Source organism: Scyliorhinus torazame, chromosome 6 (genome assembly GCF_047496885.1).
Source record: "Scyliorhinus torazame isolate Kashiwa2021f chromosome 6, sScyTor2.1, whole genome shotgun sequence".
Lineage (NCBI taxonomy): Eukaryota > Metazoa > Chordata > Chondrichthyes > Carcharhiniformes > Scyliorhinidae > Scyliorhinus > Scyliorhinus torazame.
In genome coordinates, this window is record NC_092712.1 from 191,159,502 (window position 1) to 191,177,880 (window position 18,379).

At 42.6% G+C, this 18,379-nt stretch overlaps 1 protein-coding gene across 1 annotated transcript in view; it reads left to right on the forward strand.

The window, feature by feature from the left end:
• The window catches only part of itgb8 (integrin, beta 8), a 138,408-nt gene extending 124,039 nt beyond the window's left edge, over positions 1-14,369 (forward strand). Inside the window, exons 14-15 of the mRNA XM_072509202.1 lie at positions 7,272-7,438; positions 7,572-14,369. Of these exons, the coding sequence (XP_072365303.1) occupies positions 7,272-7,438; positions 7,572-7,688 (284 nt within the window). The 3' untranslated portion in view covers positions 7,689-14,369. The remainder of the gene's footprint in view (positions 1-7,271; positions 7,439-7,571) is intronic.
• The last annotated feature ends 4,010 nt before the right edge of the window (positions 14,370-18,379 follow it).

Sequence of the window (18,379 nt, forward strand, 5' to 3'; positions counted from 1 at the left end):
TGTGCTAACCACTATGCTACCGTGCTGCTCCTAATGTCAGGACAGAAATAGTATCAATTAGCCCGGCAAAGTTCATCCTATTATATTAATTATTAATAATAATCCCATTGCACTTTGCTTTCATTGTCTTGCTTCATAGATTATTTCAGATATTGAACATTCTTTGAGTAAGAAAGTTTTTGGATATCTGTCCTCAATTTATTCTTGATGAATTTCAACATGCCCCTATTTTCTTGGTGCTTTCAAATAATTCTGTGGTTTACCTAATCCATATAATGTAAGCCTACTTGTGACAATAAAAATTATTATTATTTTAATAAACAGACCTGAATTTTCGCTGACACATTGGAAACGCAGAGTCAGGACAATTCCCGGCTCCGCAAACCTGACCCAGGAAATAGATGCCCTGGATGTTCCAATTTCTGGTTCGGGGTGGTTGAGGGGATGGGTGAAATTGGGAGTTGTGGCAGGTAACACCAGAAAGAGTCCAGAGGCAGCCTCATTACTCCGGCACATTGTTGAAGATATGGAAAAAAAAAATTAAAAACAGTCATCTAGCCCTTACCCACCACAAATAATGTCCATACCTTATCAATGCCAACCCATGCCACCTCATGCTCCCGCCCCCGCCAGTCCTTCATACCCTCTAGGCCAATCTATGGCTTTTAATAGCCCTTTGTAAAAATTTGTTCATGGACTGTGCCAGCATTTATTGCCCATCCCTAACTGCCCTTGAGGAGCAGTTGAGAATCAACCACATTGCTGTGGGTCTGGAGTCACATATGGGCCAGATTAGGTAAGGATGGCAGATTTCCTTCCCTAAAGGACATTAATGAACCAGATGGCTTTTTACGACAATGGTTTCACAAGACTTTTAATTCCAGATTTTTATTGAATTCAAACTTCACCATCTGCAGTGGCGGGATTTGAACCAGCGACCCCATAGTAGTCTGGATTACTAATCCAGTGACAATACCACTATGCCACCGCTTCCCCAATTTATACCCCTCCATTTATGCCCCTCTATCCACTCCCATGGTCATTAATAGCCCAATGGCAACTTGGAGCCAACCCATGCCCCTCCTAGCAAGCTGCATTTGTCCATAAACCTAGGATGGCAACACAACCAGTATGCACCATGGGCAGACCTCAGGAGCCATGTGGAGATTAAATTAAGTTCTTAAGTATCTGTTGATGAATTCATTATTTCAAAACAAAATACTCTCATTGAAAAAACCCATTCATTACATTTCAGTTGCCATGAGTTTACGCACTTCTTATGCACATTCATCTCTACATTTAACAATTCCAAAGTTTACCTGACCACTCCCAAAGAGCACATTACCTCTCCCAAAAGGTATCCCAGGACAATATGCAAAACAGTATCTTACTTTTCCAAAGACTCCAGCAACTTTATACCTTCGCCTACGAGGTCTAGGTTCAGGGGCAGAACTTACAGTTTTGTGCCACTGCTCAGACTGGGGCCTCTGTGTGAAAATTATTTAGCCCGTACTTCAATAAGGGCCCTTTTAAGCACTTATTTTTCTAGACTTCAGTCTGAAAACCATTTCAACCTTTCCCCACAGTTTATCCTTCTTTAAACTTGGGGGTCAGTCTGAATGTTTTTTTTAACATTAATATTTTTAATATGCCTGTTAAATCGTAATAAAGACAAGTCATTTATTTGGATCTGTAACAGGACCAACAGCCGCAATAAATACTGTGCCAGAGGACCATGTGAACCTGGTACTTATGGCAGCATTGTATGTTTGGCATGTGATTCCCTAAGTCGTGCTATTGTTAGAAATGTCCTGATTTCTGCCGTGCAAGCTGACACCCTGATTTTACCTCCTTGCTTTCTTGTGCAATGAACATGGAATATACAGTGCAGAAGAAGACCAATCAGCCCATCGAGTCTGCACCGACCCACTTAAGCCCTCACTTCCACCCTATCCCCGTAACCCAATAACATCTAACCTTTTTGGTCACTAAGGGCAATTTATCGTGGCCAATCCACCTAACCTGCACGTCTTTGGACTGTGGGAGGAAACTGGAGCACCCGAAGGAAACCAACGCAGACACGGGGAGAACGTGGAGACTCCGCACAGACAGTGGCCCAGCGGGGAATCGAACCTGAGACCCTGGTGCTGTGAAGCCACAGTGCTATCCACTTGTGCTACCGTGCTGCCCAATGAGGATGGGATGTGCAGGATTAAAGTATCTGCACCGTGGCACTCACTGGAGAGAATTTTATGGGAGCCACGGTGGTCTCAGCCACCACACTGCCTCCTCCAGGAAACCCATTGGTGTTATCTGCCAATTAAGCAGGTGAGAGGACTCCAGTGGGCCTTCCACGTGGTCAGGATTCCAGGCGGTGGAAGTCCCACCCACCAAGAGCTGCTGGCCAGTCAGAGGCTGGCACCTCTTTTGCTCAGCAGCAAGCAGCAATTGGAAGAGTCATGCCAGAACAACACCTAGTAGAGGCCCAGGATCACAGAGCGACCCATAGCTAAGAGGTGGCAGGAGGGCTTTCACAGGGTGGTAGTAGCATTGGAGGAAGGTGTAGGGGAGTCGACAGCAAGGGTAGAGGTGGCTCTCAGCAAATATCCTTCTGTCTGATGTTGGGTCCCAAAATCAGGCATGGATTAATAACAGCAGCAACAACACCCTTAATTTAGGTTTGAGGTCCAAATTAGGCTGTCATAACTTTTTCCTACTGTGGACTTAATTGGCAAGGAGATGATGCTGGGGTGGGGAGAGCATAAAATTATTTTCTTATTCATTTAGGGGATCTGGTCGTTGATGGCTAGATAGGCATTTATTGCCCATCTGTAGTTGGCCTTAAGAAGGTGGTGGTGAGCTGCCTTCTTGAACAGCTGCAGTTCATGGGTGGCACAGTGGTTAGCACAGCTGCCTCACAGAGCCAGGGACCTGGGTTCTAGGTTTCGGGTGTCTGTGTGCCGTTTGCACTTTCCCCCCATGTCTGCGTGGGTTTCCTCCGGGTGCGACGGTTTCCTGCCACAGTCCAAAGATATGCAGATTAGGTGGATTGACTGCTAAATTTTCTCGTATGACCAAAGATGTACAGATTAGGTGGGGTTACGACGATAGGGTAGGGGAATGGGCCTAGATAAGGTGCTCTTTCAGAGGGTTGGCGCAGACTCAATGGGCTGAATGGCTTCCTTCTGCACTGTAGGAATTCTATGGTCCTATGTAGTAGGTGCACCCATAGAACTGTTAGGGAGGAAGTTTCAGGATTTTGACCCAGGAACAGTAAAGGAATGGCGATATATTTCCAAGTCAGGGTGGTGAGTGACGTGGCGGAGGCCTTCCAGGGGGTGATGTTTCTCAGTGTATGCTACCCTTGACCTTTTAGTTGGCAGTGGTCATAGGTTTGGAAGATGCTATCTTAGGAGCCTTGATGATAGGAGCAATGAATATTTTAGCTGGTACACATGGCTGCCACTGTACATTGGTGGCGGATGGAGTGAATGTTTATGCATGGGTTGCCAATCAAAAAGGCTGCCTAATCCCGGATCATGTCAACCTTCTTGAGTGTTGTTGGAGCTGCACTCATCCAGACAAGTGCAGAGCACTCCATCACACTCCTGACATGTACCTTATAGATGGTGGACAGTCTTTTTTTTGGGGGGGCGGGGGGCGGCAGGAGGTGAGTTACTTACGGTAGGATTCCTCGCCTCTGACCTGCTCTTGTAGCCACACTAGTTATATGACTAGTCAGTTCAGTTTCTGATCAATGGTAACCCCCAGGATGTTGATAGTGGGGGGTATTCAGTGATGATAATGCCATTGAATGTCACGGGGGTTAGATCCTCTCTTGTTAAAGAGGGGTATTGCCTGGCACTTGTGTGGTGTGAATGTTGCTTGCTACTTGTTAGCCCAAGCCTGGATATTGTCCAGGTATTGTTGCATTTGGACACGGGCTGCTTCAGTATCTGAAGAGTTGTGAATGGTGCTGAACATTGTGAAATCATCAGCAAACGTCCCCCAATTCTCACCTTGTGATAGAAGGAAGGTCATTGATGAAGTAGCTGAAGAAGTTGGGCCCAGGACACTTCCCTGAGGAACCTCTGCAGTGATATACTGGAGCTGAGATGATTGACCTCCAACCACCGCAACCATCTTCCTTTGTGGTCAATTTGAGTCGCACCAGCAGAGAACTTTCCTCGAGATTTCCATTGACTTGAGTTTTGCTCGGGTTCCTTGGTGCCATACTTGGCCAAATGCTGTTTTGATGTCAAGGACAGCCATTCTTCCCTCACCTCAGGAATCCAGCTCTTTTGTCCATGTTTGAACCAAGGCTGTACTGAGGTCAGAAGCTGAGTGGTCCTGGTAGAACCCAAACTTAGCGTCACTGAGCAGGTTAATGCTGAGTAAGTGCCGCTTGATAGCGCTATTGATGACACCTTCCACCAATGGTGATGACCCCTTCCATCACTTTACTGATGATCAAGCGCAGACCAATGAGGCAGTAATTGAATAGGTTAGATCTGTCCGGCATTTTGTGTACAGGCCATACCTAGGCAGATTTCTACATTGCCCTGTAGATGCAAGTGTTGTAATTGTACTGGAACAGCTTGGCTAGGGGCATGGCAAGTTCTGGAGCACATCGTCTGTCTTATATCTGGGATATTGTCAGAGCCCATAGTCTTTGCAGTATCCAGTGCCTTCAGCCATTTCTTGATATCACATGAAGTAAATCAAATTGGCTGCAGACTGGCATCTGTGATGCTGGGGACCTCCGGAGGAGGCCGAGATGGATCATCCACTCGGCACTTCTGACTGAAAATAGTCGTGAACGCTTCAGCGTTGTCTTTTGCACTAATGTGCTGAGCTCCTCCTCCAATGAGTTGTTTGATTATCCGCCACTATTCACAACTGGTTGTGGCAGGACTGCAGTGCCTGGCACGCCCTCCTTGCACTCTTCATTGTACCACTGCAGATCCGCTGGTTTGGTGGTAATGGTAGACTGGGGTATATGGCGGGCCATGAGGTTATGGTTTCCTCCCACAAGTCCCAAAAGACGTGCTTTTCAGGTGAATTGGACATTCTGAATTCTCCGTCAGTGTACCCGAACAGGCGTCGGAGTGAGGCAACTAGGGGATTTTCACAGTAACGTCATTGCAGTGTTAATGTAAGCCTACTTGTGACACTAATAACGATTATTATTATTAGTCTGTGTGACGTCTCTTTAAGTTTTGGCACAAGGTCCAGACGTTAGTAAGGAGAACTGTGCAAGGCTGGTTTTGTCATTTCCAGTGTCTGTGTTGATAGCGGCTGGTTGTCCCATTTCATTCCTTTTTATTGACTTTGGAGTGGTTTGGTACAATTGAGTGGCTTGCTAGGCCATTTCAAAGGACATCAAAGGGTCAATAACATTGTTGTGGGTCTGGATTCACATTTCGGGAAGATCGGGGAAGGACAGCAGATTATCTTCCCTGAAGGACATTACTGCACAATGGAGCTAGTCTGCAGATTTGTAAACATGTTTGCAAGGAAGTCGGTCCTCCTTGACATTCAAAACACAGACTCTGATAATGCTTGGGGTACGATCTAACGACCGCGTCACGCCCCAGGTTGGGCCTCTCGTGAGATTTATCCGGCTTCCTCATGCCTCGCAGGATCTGCAGGGATCTCGCGAGATGTCGCAATTCTGGCCGGGATCTGTGTTTGGCAAATTTGCATATTAAAGTGAAGAACTAGTTTCACTTGAATATGAACTTGGTGGATCTATCCAAGGTATTGGGGATCTAGTCCCTTTGTCTTTGGAGACCCCAGGCGAGCGCCATTTAGCATTGGTCTCCACAAACGTGAACCAGTTGGAACGGCACTTGGGTGGGTTCGTCCAGGGAATCGGGGGGCCTTTAGATGGCTGGGCTCTGGGCACCCCTGATGCTACCTGGATATGCTGGCAGTCTCACGTGGACATGCTGGCGATGCCACCCTGGAATTGCCAGGGTGCCCAGATGGTAGTGCCAAGGTGCCCAGGTGGAATTTTGCATGTCCCGGGGATTGGGCCCAGGGGTGCCCTGCCCTTATTAGCTGGGGTGTGGGAGGCTTGATGACCCCCTATAGGTGACTTGAGGCATTTGGCGGGGGTGGGGAAGTTCAGGTGTCACATGGGGGGTGGACTCATTGGGGCGGCACGGTAGCAGAGTGGTTAGCACAGTTGCTTTACAGCTCCAGGGTCCCCGGTTCGATTCCCAGCTTGGATCACTGTGCGAAGTCTGCACGTTCTCCCCGTGTCTGCGTGGGTTTCCTCTGGGTGCTCTGGTTTCCCCCCACAGTCCAAAGATGTGCATGACAGGTGGATTGGCCTTGCTAAATTGCCTTTAGGTTAGGTGGGGTTACTGGGTTACGGGGATAGGGTGGAGGTGTGGGCTTAAGTGGGGTTCTCTTCTCAAGAGCCAGTGCAGACTCGATGGGCCGAGTGGCCTCCTTCTGGACTGTAAATTCTGTGATTGTATAAGAATTAAAAATGGCGCCCCAATGTCTTCCTGCACTGGCAAGCCGAGCTCTTCAGTGCAGGAAATGAGACTAAGTGCGGCCTCTGCGGGGCATTCCCTGCTGAGGTCCCCAAATAAAACAGAATCCCATTAAATAGTGGGGTTTATCTAGGTGCTGCGACACGGGATTCTCTTTCATTTCCATTAGATTGTGCCCACGGTGTCAACCTTACCAGGAACACCCAGGATGTAGGATCTGTAGACCTCCTCTGACTTGGTGACAGTTTTTAAGTTGAGTTGCACTTCCTGCAGGAAAAAAATTCATGGGCCGAATATGATTTTCCAACTACTTAACCCATGGTTTTCTGTGCTCAAAGTTTCCTACTTACTCAGCTTTGTTCGCAAAGAAAATTGAATGCTTTACGCTGTAGGAATTGAGAAAATTTAATAAAATATTACTGAGAGTTTTTTTGAATAATATTAATGTGTTGTAGCTAATAACTTTTGAATATAGGTGAGTAGGCTATTAAAGTACATTGTCAAAATAGGGAAGCCTCAGCTGATAATCTGCAAAAGTGTCTTTGAACTTTGAGTAAATCTATCATGCAGACTGTGCATACCTCATTAATAATCCTTGCGAAATCTAATATACTGTAATTAGAAATTCTATATAAATTAACTGATATTTTGAATTGATATTTTAAATTGATTTTTTTTGCGCATTTATGGAATTACAATGATGTACTCTATATAGTCTCACATTGAAGATAATTTTTTAGACTTATTTTTATCATTATTTTTCAGAATACTACTCCAGCAACAATATCCTTGCAATGTTTCTTGTCTTCGCTGTTGGTACGGTTATTACTGGATTAATCATTGTGATAGTAATCAGGCAAATAATGATGCACTGGAATTCAAATGAACCAAATCATCCTGGAAACAATTGCAAAATATCTCCTCCACAAAAGGTAGAACTAATAGGTTATAGATTTACAAGTGGCCAGAAAGTTTAAGAATATTTAGGTTATTTATGGTAATTCATCAAGAGGGAAACATACTGGGAAAAACTATTGAAGGTACAAATTTCTTTTCTTTTTCAAGGGAAAAGCCTCATTACCTATAGTTAGTTCAAAAACTACAGCATACAGGCGTGGCAAACCAGAGGAGCACCATGCGTATTTCAACAAAATGCAAGTAATTCAGAAGCTTGGCTTGTAACAGAAACATTAAAAAACAACAGAATCACAAGCTCCTTAATGGGCTCCAGATCAAATGACCAGCTCACAAAATAGACACGGATGAGGGAGGCATGTTCAATCCATCCGAGCTCACCCATCCTGAAGAACCAACAGTGCCCATTTTTAATCATATTTCCCAACTGCTTCTTAAAGAATTTGAAAAAAAAATTCTCCGTTTCCTCACCAGGAAGTCTACTCCAGGAGGGTGAAATTGGTCTTTGGGTGGTAGTATAATGCAGGTAGCAGAATTGGAAATGAAAATCAGGCTGCCGCTTCACAAGTTTAATGTTACTTCTCCGGGCATATTTCTCCCGCTGTGTGTTGATTACTTTGCATGAAGCAAACTTTAAAACATCAACCTTAAGTCACTCTTTCACTATTTTAAGCCTGTGTTCACTTGTCCCATTGTTATGGTTTAACATCTAGTCGATTTTTTTCACTTACCCATTCTACACTTTTTTATTATGAAATCTATGGGGCCCTCCCTCAAACACCTCCGATCAAGGCTGAAGAGCTCAACTTCCTCCAGTCTTTCTTCATAATTCAGTGACACCAGGGATATTAAGAAAACTATTTCCACAGTGAAACCGGTTTCCTTCTCTGTTTCCCAATCGATGGCATTTCTTTAATCCCAAAAAGCTTGTGAAAAATGTTATCAAATTGGCAGCTAAATACAAGGTTTAACATTTTGCTGCTACTAAGAGCTGCAGTAAGAAAACCATCAAGATGTCACGTAATGTGTCAAGCGTTGATATTCTTTTGTTATGGTAATGACAGTTTAAAAAACATTTCTGGCTCCAACTAATTGAAATTCAATGTGAGTTAAATCTAAGTGACTTCAGAAAGAGTGAACTCTGCAGAGCTATCCTCAGGTTCTGTGAAGGTTTAGTTGTCTCACAAAACGTTTTGTTTGTTACATGTTGTACTTATGTGAATCACTAATCTTGGAACTGAAGAGATAGATGTGGGCTAGACCAACAATGCATAACTCTCTGTGCAATAATATGCGTAAACAAACCACTGGAAATAATTGGATTATTGTTGTGATTTTAATTATCACTATGAGAGAATTAAGTTTAACAGAATACAAAATCATCAACAATCCTGCATAGGTACAGAAATCTGTGAAACTATTTTTTATCCCAAGAAAGGGAATACTGTGATTGTCCAGTGACTGCTTAACTCTTTCATCTCTATTTACCAATGTTGTTTAGAAGAAAATGTCTAACCATTAAGATCTATATTTACCTTTTGGTTCCTATTTTCATAATTATTTTTAAATTGATAAAAAAATCTGATGACTAGAATTCAGTGTGTACTGAATATCGGAAACACAAATGATAAAACTATTCATGGGGGCAAACTTTCAGTGAGAGTCTCCTACTTGTCCAGTGTAACAGCTACCCAAATCGCCCAAGCAATGGTGTAAATTTTGTTTATAGCGCTTTTCTCAAATTTCCTTGGCTCTTCCACAAAAGTTACAGTAAACAAGTAGGAAAACCACCTTGGATATTCATCGCTATATTTACAAAATATGAACTGGAATTGTTTAAAGGATCAGAGTCTGGATCGAGGCAGATAAGTACTCAAATTGGCACCACTGAGATCCATGCCAGTGCTTTGTCACAGTCTCAACACTAAGCCATTTTGAATGAGGGCTGATTAGGGATGGATCAGCCACCCGCCAGGCTGGACAGCCAATTAAGGGCATTTATTGTAAATTATGGAGCCTATTAAGGCCATATTCCTGCACAAATGGAATTTCCAGTTGGCAATATGGACAACCCATATTGTTCTGGGCCACTTTCAGGCCAACCTGGAGGGAGAGCTGGTCACAAAAGATCAAGTGAAGAACCCTGTCAACACCCCCATCTGACTCACAATGATCACCCATATGCTGGAGCCTCTTTCCTGGTTTTTAATTGGCTGGAGCCAAATGAAGATCGCAGTGGGCATCTAGGGTTGCCAAGTACGATTAAACAAATTTCTGGAGGTCTCTTTGCATGACTTGTCCCTGTCCTCCAGTCATTAGTCAGCCAGCACATCCTTGAGACATTGTCTTTCTACTCCAGTTGGAAAGTAGAAAGGCTCATTATCCAATTGGATTATGCTTGACTGTTAGTCAAACAGCCCCTTTTCTCATTTTCAATATTTTTATAGCCGGTAAAGAGAAATGTTTAAAGAAAATGACAAAATAAATGCTTTTAATGTCCACAAGGATTGCACACAGCAATGTTTTAGTGATTGATTTTCAATTCCTGGCAACACCAGGCCAATCCTGGAAGGTTGGCAGCCCTATAAGCATGCCTAAAGCATGCCATGCAGGGACAGAAGCCAGAACTAGCCACATTATCCCAACCCCGATTGAAAATCCTGTTCATGATTTCTGCATCGTTCCATTTTCAGAAATGTTGTATCATGATGGACAGTGTATTTTCACAGCAAATTTATTTATAATATTATACCAACAAAATTGGCTGGTGAAAGAGTGGTTGTTCATTAACTTTATAAACTGGGGATTATAATGAGTGATATTATCGTACAAAGTTAGTGTTTTTGTTCAAAAAATCCTCCATCTGCCACTTTGATGTTGACATTGATATATTTGTACAATAATATATTACAGTCTATTTTCCAGGCTTATACTTTCATTAGTGGGAGTCTTTTTAAGAGTGTAGGATCTTTAAGAGTCAAGGGCTTCTCCCACACATTGGAACTGCACGACATGCAAAGAAGATTGAAATGCAGTTTACCCATTTTAATAAAATCACTTCCTGTTTTTCCCTCTGATCTGCCTATCCTCCTTCTGTTTTTAATATGCATTCATTTGTACTACATAAGTGCCAGACAATGACAATCTCCAACAAGAGAGAATCTATCTATCTTCCCCATTGACTTGCTAATCATCAAAATTCTGGAGGCCCACCATTGGCCAGAAACATAATTGGAACAGCCACATAAATATTTAGCTAGCCGCGTAGGTCAGAGACTGCATATTTTGCTGCAAATAAGTTCCCTTCTGACTCCCCAAAGCCTGCCCACCATCTACAAGGCACAAGTCAGTAAGTCTTCTGAAATACTCTTCATTTGCTTGAATGAGTGCAGGCCCAAAAACACTTTCGCAGCTTGACATCATCCAGATCAAGCAGCATAGTTGCTTGACAGTACGTCCGCCACCTTAAACGTTAATTCCCTCCCTCAGTGACACATCATGGTTCAATGTGTATCACATTCAAGAACTCACTAAGGTTCTATTGACAGCACTTTCCAAATTCACAACCCTGCTGCCTAGAAAGATATGGGCAGCACATGCAGAGGAACACCACTACCTGAAGGTTCTCCTCCAAGTCACACATGATTCTGACTTGGAAATATATTGCTGTTCCTTCACTTTCGCTGGGTGAAAATTCTGGATCGTTCTCCTTGCCAGCACTCTGGGTGTATCTATGCCACATGCCCTTCAGCAGTTCAAGAAGGTAACTCAACATCACCTTCGCGAGGTTAATTAATAAATGTTGGCCTTGCCAGTGGTGTTCATATCACTTGAACTAAAGTAGAACTCAATAATTTCCCCTGTCTATCAGTTTGTTAAAAGGATAGATTTTAACTTTCAGTAGTGGCAGAAAACAATTGGTAGTGAAGCAACTGTTCTTTCTGCAACCCACCCCATTTCCTTTCTTGTGAAGTACTATTGCTTTCCTCGATACTAACTCTTCAGGTTCTGTTTTGAGAGAATGAATTCTTTAGAAACTTACATCTCCCATCACAAGAGACATGCGAGCTGTGGCTTGGGCCTGACGATGTATTATTTAATTGCATATACTAACTTTAGCTGTCATTATTTACCTCTTATGTGCAAGGGTATATATGTCCTGGTATATACATATTTATATGTGTATTTTTGCTTTCCTGTAAAACTGAGAGTGATTCTATGGTGCACTGATGGGAGTCTAGCTATAAAATAAGTATGAAGCAACCTTCAGCTGTATAATTTCTGAAAAATGAATGATTCATCAAGGCAGGGGCATTTTCTGAGTGAGAAGTGAAAGGTTTTGAAGAATCGATTGATCAAATATTATGTTCATTATTATATGGAAAGATTCCCCTCCACTCAGTGGATTGTTCCAGTTACTATTCATTTGCAGTATTATTGAACTGTGTGATGCATTACTTCATTTTCATAGCTTTTTATGTATACACATATAAATTGCAGTTGCCCAATTGAGCAGACAAACACTTAACCCTCAAATTAGTCTCCTGCATGTGCCCTTCTAGTACAGGCAGTTGCCTACTTAAAATATTCAGGATATTATTTGAATTTAAATGGTGATCAGAGGAATCTCAAATGATGCATTATGTGTTTGTTCACTAATACTGCAAAGAATAGTTTTTGGGTTTATGGTCTCGTATATGCAATATGTTCTTGAATTAGTTCAGAGAGATTGTTTGATTTTGTAGAGTAACGCCCCCTGAAGCCGTTTATTCAAGTGACCTTGCAACCCTCAGCATTTTAACACGAATGCTTGTTCCCCAACAAAAATTGGAAAGCATTAAAATCATCAAAATTATGTTCTTATATCTCTTCAGTTTGCAAGTTGTTATATTAAGGCTGTTTTCTATTCAGAAAAACACAATCTCAATTTACTGTTTCCTATCCACATCATTATTTTTCATATTTCTAAAAAGTGCATTGATACTACTGATGTAACTGTGTAAGATACAAGTGTGGGGTATTTGAAAAATATCTAGTGCAGCTGTTGGAGAATAATTATAGGTATAGCTTGTTTTGCAATAATATTTAATGTTCAGATATTGACAGTAATTCTTCTGTTTTGAATTTCTTTGGTTAACACTGTGCACTTTACAAAACAATATAATTAGCAATTGATGATTCAACTGGTACAATTTCGCACATTAATTCTACAAATGGACAAAGAGATGTCAATTCTCTTTCTAAGAGACTCTAAACTTGCACTAACAATTAATAAAGTTTTGATATTTATTATGAATTCTGACTTTGGTAGGATAAATAATCATTTAAGATCTGATCTTCATTCTGTTAATTTATTTTGATTTCTTTGTATTGGAGACTATTCTCTCGGTTTCCTGTTGGTTCATGTATAAAGCTATATGTTGCTACTGTTTAATAAAACCATGTTAATAATTAATATTTCTTAAGATGTTGTTTAAGCAAAATATTTCCAAATGGTTTGTTCTTTAAGTTTGACATGTTGAAGATATAGTTATCTTTTTGTAATTGCTGCTAATTAATCATTACATGCAGTTAACCTGAGAAATGCTGTAAACAGGTATTTATTCTGTTTCCTGCAACATTTTGCACATACAGAATAGGTGAACTTTTAACCTTTTAGCAAGGGCTCATGTTAATGATAGAAAAACATGCTAAAATAATTTAAGCATGTGTAAAAATAATTCTCTTAAGTGGTAACAAACAAACACAGTAAGAAATCTTACGACACCAGATTAAAATCCAACAGGTTTGTTTTGAATCACGACCTTTCGGAGCATAGCTCCTTCATCAGGTGAGGCAGCCCAATTTTTATATCAAAGTTCCAGAGTGAAATTCCTTTCCACCTTTCACCAATTATCCAGCTATATCAGATATTGACACTACACCAATACAATTTTACCAATCAGAAAGCTATTTACTTTTATAAAATAAAAATATTCACTGATAACTAAGTCTTAACAATATTATTTTTTATTCATGCAACATAATTTCTCAGGAATGAGATATGAGGCTGGATTATATGCTGATGTCAGGCACCCCAGTTTAAATTGTGGGGTTGAGCCCGCCTCCACTTGGACAGATTGCCCCACATTAATTTTTTGGATGGTGGCCTTTTAATTAGTATGAGGTGGGACTTCTATCTGTCTCTAGGAGGAAGATTTGCCTCATAAAGCTACTAGCCAATGGCAGGAGGGAAGCATAAAAGACAGAGGAACAGTGGATGCCCCAAAACCCAGGTACGTGCAGGATCTCACCAGGGTGGGGATGGTGGATGTGGGAAAAAACTACGGGTGGTGATTGGGGGTGCTGGTGGCAAGTCCAATTTGCACTGGAGCGTGGGAAGGAGATACCACCAACATCAGCACCCCCCTTCTCTCTCCCTCTTCCTCCCCCTGCCCCCTCCCTAAATCCAACATCCCGCATGCTACACATTGAGTGCAGGTCTCCCATGTCACCGATTAAATAGGGGGTGGCTGGATGAATTTGCACACTTAAGGACCTCAATTGGACCACAGGCAGATGGCCCACCGAGTGCCTCCCCTACAGTCTGTAAAGTTATGATGGAGACCCAAAGGCAGGGCAATCTAATTTACTGATTCACCGCGCCTGATTCGCTGCCCACAGGTGGCTCGTTAAATTCAGCCTATGTACGTGTTCGATACCAGGGCTGGGAAATTCGAATCTTAAAGAATTTTGCTTGTTAAATATTACTGATCAGTACTGAACTGGCTATCCTTGCAATTTGTGACTTTGAATAGACCAGTCTGGTTGCTTAAACAATGTAACTAGCACTGAATGTGTACGTTTTTGTAGCATTGTTGTTTTATATTTGTTTGAGTAGCATTGTTGCAACATGTCACAGCATGACAATTTTAAACTATTTTTAGAATTAAAAAAAATATATATTAAGTTTGTGTGAATTGTTTTTTTTTCTTTCCAAGCGTGGTCTTGAAAATACATTTCTAAAATTATGGATTCTGTGACTGGATGTAAAGATTAAATAAAATTCTATTGCACAAAGTTTTAATTTTTGTGTCGCTACTAAATCGGAGGACACGGAGAACAATCATTGGAGTGAGATTTTCCGAGTTTGCTAGTAGGCAAGATGACCAAAGGTTTGGTCAGTAGGTTAGGTGTTAAGGAGAGTCTTAAACAGTGGTGAGCAATCTGTGGCTTGCATGCAGCCCATCAGAGTTCTGTGAGCGGCCCACAAGACATTTTGTTGACTACTGTCCACGTGCAGAGTTGCCAGACTTCTCTAGTTTCCTTCTGAATATTTTTTTTCCTAGCAGTATTGTTAAAGTGATATGCACATAAGGAAAGGACATGTGAAGTGAGATACATTCTGACTACACACTATGACTGAGAGCCGTGTGCTCCCGCTGTGTCCAATCAAAGTGCTGCTACAGTTCAGTCGGCATGCCCTGCAAATTCTTGATACGCAAGTGCAGTTACCTTATTCTGGGCAACGTCTTAGTTACGACCCCAGTGGACACGGGAGGTTGTGCATTTTTGTTACTTTTGTACTTAAGTAAGGAAAGCATAAAAGTATTTCCTTTTTACCATTTGAAGTTGATAGTTCTATTAATATATGACCGATTAGGCATTTTCTATTTGGTGAATTCACAGCCGCACAGAATTGTTATGCCATAGAAGAAGGCCATTTGGCCCATCATGTCTGCACCGACTAGCTAAATGCACATCATGACTTCTTGCCATTCCTTGCTTCTCCCCGTACCCCAGCACATTGTTTCTATTTAAGTAATCATCAAATGCCCTCTTGAATGCCTCAATTAAACCTAGCTCCACCACACTTCCAGGCAGTGCATTCTAGACCCGAACACTCATCGTGCGAAAAATTATTTTCTCACATAACATTTGCTTCTTTTGCAAATCACTTTTAGTCTGCAGAGCTAAGAAACATCCCTCTATTCAACGGCACTTTGCAGTTTATTTCGACCCCGTGGAGTTTTTCTCCACCGAGGCCGCAGTGAGAGAGATTTCTGCTGTTCGCAGACTGGAGTGCCATTTTGACCAGCTGCCCCGATCTTCCCACCCCACCTTTCAAGTTCCTCCCCCACCTTGGGAAGGCCCCTGGGAACAACCCCCTCACCACGGCAAGGCGCCCAGGGCCGGCCCCTGGCAGTACCAACCTGGCAGCCGGAGCATCCTGGCATTGCCAGCCTAGCATCAGGGTGGCACTGCCAGTGTACCCGGGTTAGTGCCAGGGGGAGTGCCAGGATACCACCCTGCCCTGTCACTGATCACTCGGGGGTCTCGAATGGTCTGGGAGCCCTTCCGCATGCTGTTACGAAACATTGCCCTGGCGAGGTATCCCGGGTGCCGGGTGACTTTGCCGGCTCATTTAGACATTCAGATTTGGATCTCGCCCAGCGAGGGCAAGATGCAGATTGTGCCAGGCAGAGCAAGTCTCTCGTGCAATTCACCCGCTTTGCCTGGATCTGCACCAAGCACAGCGGGTGAATTGCTGAATTGTGGCCCTGTGCCCTCCTGTTCTTGATCCTTTTACAAGCAGTAACAGTTTCTTCCTGTCTACTCTGTCCAACCCCTCATGATTGTAAACATCCCTGTCAAATTTCCTCTTCACCTTCTCTTCAAGGAGAACAATCCCAAACTCTCCAATCTATTCTCATAACTGAAATTTCTCATCCCTGGGACCATTCTTGTAAACCTCCTCTGGACTGAATATATTTAATCATCTTCATGGGATCACAGTTAGTGACATGCCCGATTGCAATGCTGTGGCCCACTGAGAAGAAGGCCAACTCATGCGGACCACTCACCAGCCTCGGTTGCCTATCGCTGGTCTTAAAGGAGGATAGCAGGGCAGCACGGTGGCGCAGTGGTAGCACTGCAGTCTTACGACGCCGAGGTCCCAGGTACGATCCCGGCTCTGGGTCACTGTCTGTGTGGAGTTTGCACATTCTCCCCGTGTTTGCGTGGGTTTCGCTCCCTCAACCCAAAGATGTGCAGGATCGGTGGATTGAACATGCTAAATTACCCCTTAATTGGAAAAAATGAATTGGGTACTCAAAATTGCTTTTTTTTAAAAAGGAGGATAGCAAGGTGGAGAGGTGGAGGAAGGAATTCCAGAGCTTGGGCCATGGCAACTGAAGGCGCAGCCACCAGTGGTAGAGCAATTATAATAGGGAATGAAAACCGAACTGAATTAAAGGAGCACAAATACCTTAGAGGGTTGCGGGCTGACAGAGATTACAAAGATGGGGAAGGGCAAGGCCATGGAGGGATTTGAAAACAAGGGTGAGAATTGTAAAGCCTTCCATAACTTTACCGGGAGCCAGTATCAGTCAGCAACCACAGGGCCAAAGGGCGAATGGGACCTAACTGCACATATAAGCTGTGGGCAGCAGAGTTTTGATGACTTAAAGTTTACAGAGGATAGAATATGACAGACTAGCTAGAGTGTACTGTTATAGTCCAGTCTAGAGGTAGCAAAGGTAAAAATGAGGGTTTCAACAGAGCAGCAGATGTGCTGAAAACAATGGCTTCAGCCTCCCCAATATTTAATTGAAGGAAATTTCTGCTTGTTTTGATAAACAATCTGCTAATTTAGTAACAGTGGAGTAGTTATGAGAAGCGGTGTTGTCAGCTTACATATTGTTGGCAATCACTGTCTCAAAAAAAAGATGAATTAATCCTTGATTAATGGCCAACAGAAAATACCAAAGGACAAGAATTCACCTTTTAAGACTTATTGTAAAAAACTAAAATCTACATCAATCAAATATTTGCTAACAGTTAACAAATACATTTCACTGAAGAAAAGGTACTTCCACGTGAATGAAACAATACGTCATATAACCTTATTTTGCTGAGCAACGCACTCTGCCAGATGTGTTGCATTACAAGATCAAGTCCAAAGTTACCCCTGGCCCTCCAGCAGGCTCAATTCGCCCTGCTGTGCTTAGTCAAAACTTTCAAGTGTCTTTTGAAAGTCTTTGCACTCAGCTGAATCTTCCGGATTCGATGATTTCTTGTTCCTTAAATTTCCCAAAGTGTGTACTTTCTGGACAAAAAACAAATCTCGTAAAAAGCATCCTGCTTCACCATAGCAGTAACTGCTTTGTTCCCCTACTTTCTCCGTGTCGCACAAAGCAGCTGTTCCTCTTTTGTGAGTTATGATGTTTAAGTTTGAAAACTGTCACTTGATTTCAAGAGGTTTATGTGTGAGTTTCATCCCATGGAAACCAGACCACATACGTTTTTCTCTGAGCTGGCATGCTTCCACAAATCCCAATTTTACCTTAAGTTAAAGGAGACATTTTAAAACATGTAAAGTCCAATGTTTGTAACAATGTAAAAACTAACATCGTGCCATTGGATGATGTAATCAAGGAGCAGTATGTAGATGAGAAATCGGAAAGGACCAAGGATATATACTTGAGGACATTTAGTTAATGGTTCGGGGCATTAAGAGAAGCCATGGCAAGTGATTTTCTGTCTACGATTATATGGGTAAGAATGGAATCACGTGAGAGCATTCCCACCCAATTGGGCAGCAGTGAAGAGGAGTGGAGGAGAATGTTGTGGTCATCTCTGTCAAAGGCTGCCGACAAGCTGAAAAGTATGAAGGGGGGTGAGGGAAGGTTCACCTTTGTGACACTCACATACAATCTAATTTGTAACTTTAGTAAGAGCCATTTTCAGTACTGTGCCGGGGAAAAAATCTGATTGGAGGGTTTCTAGCATGGAGTTCTGGAGAAGATGGGAACCGGTTTGCGAGGCAACAAACACATTCAAAGATTTTGGAGTGGAAAGGGAGGTTGGAGTTCGGATGGAAGTTTGCAAGGATGTTTGGATCAGTGCTTGTTTTTCTTTGAGATGAGGGGAGATGGTAGGAGATTTGATGGAGAGAGGGAACTATTGACAATATCTGC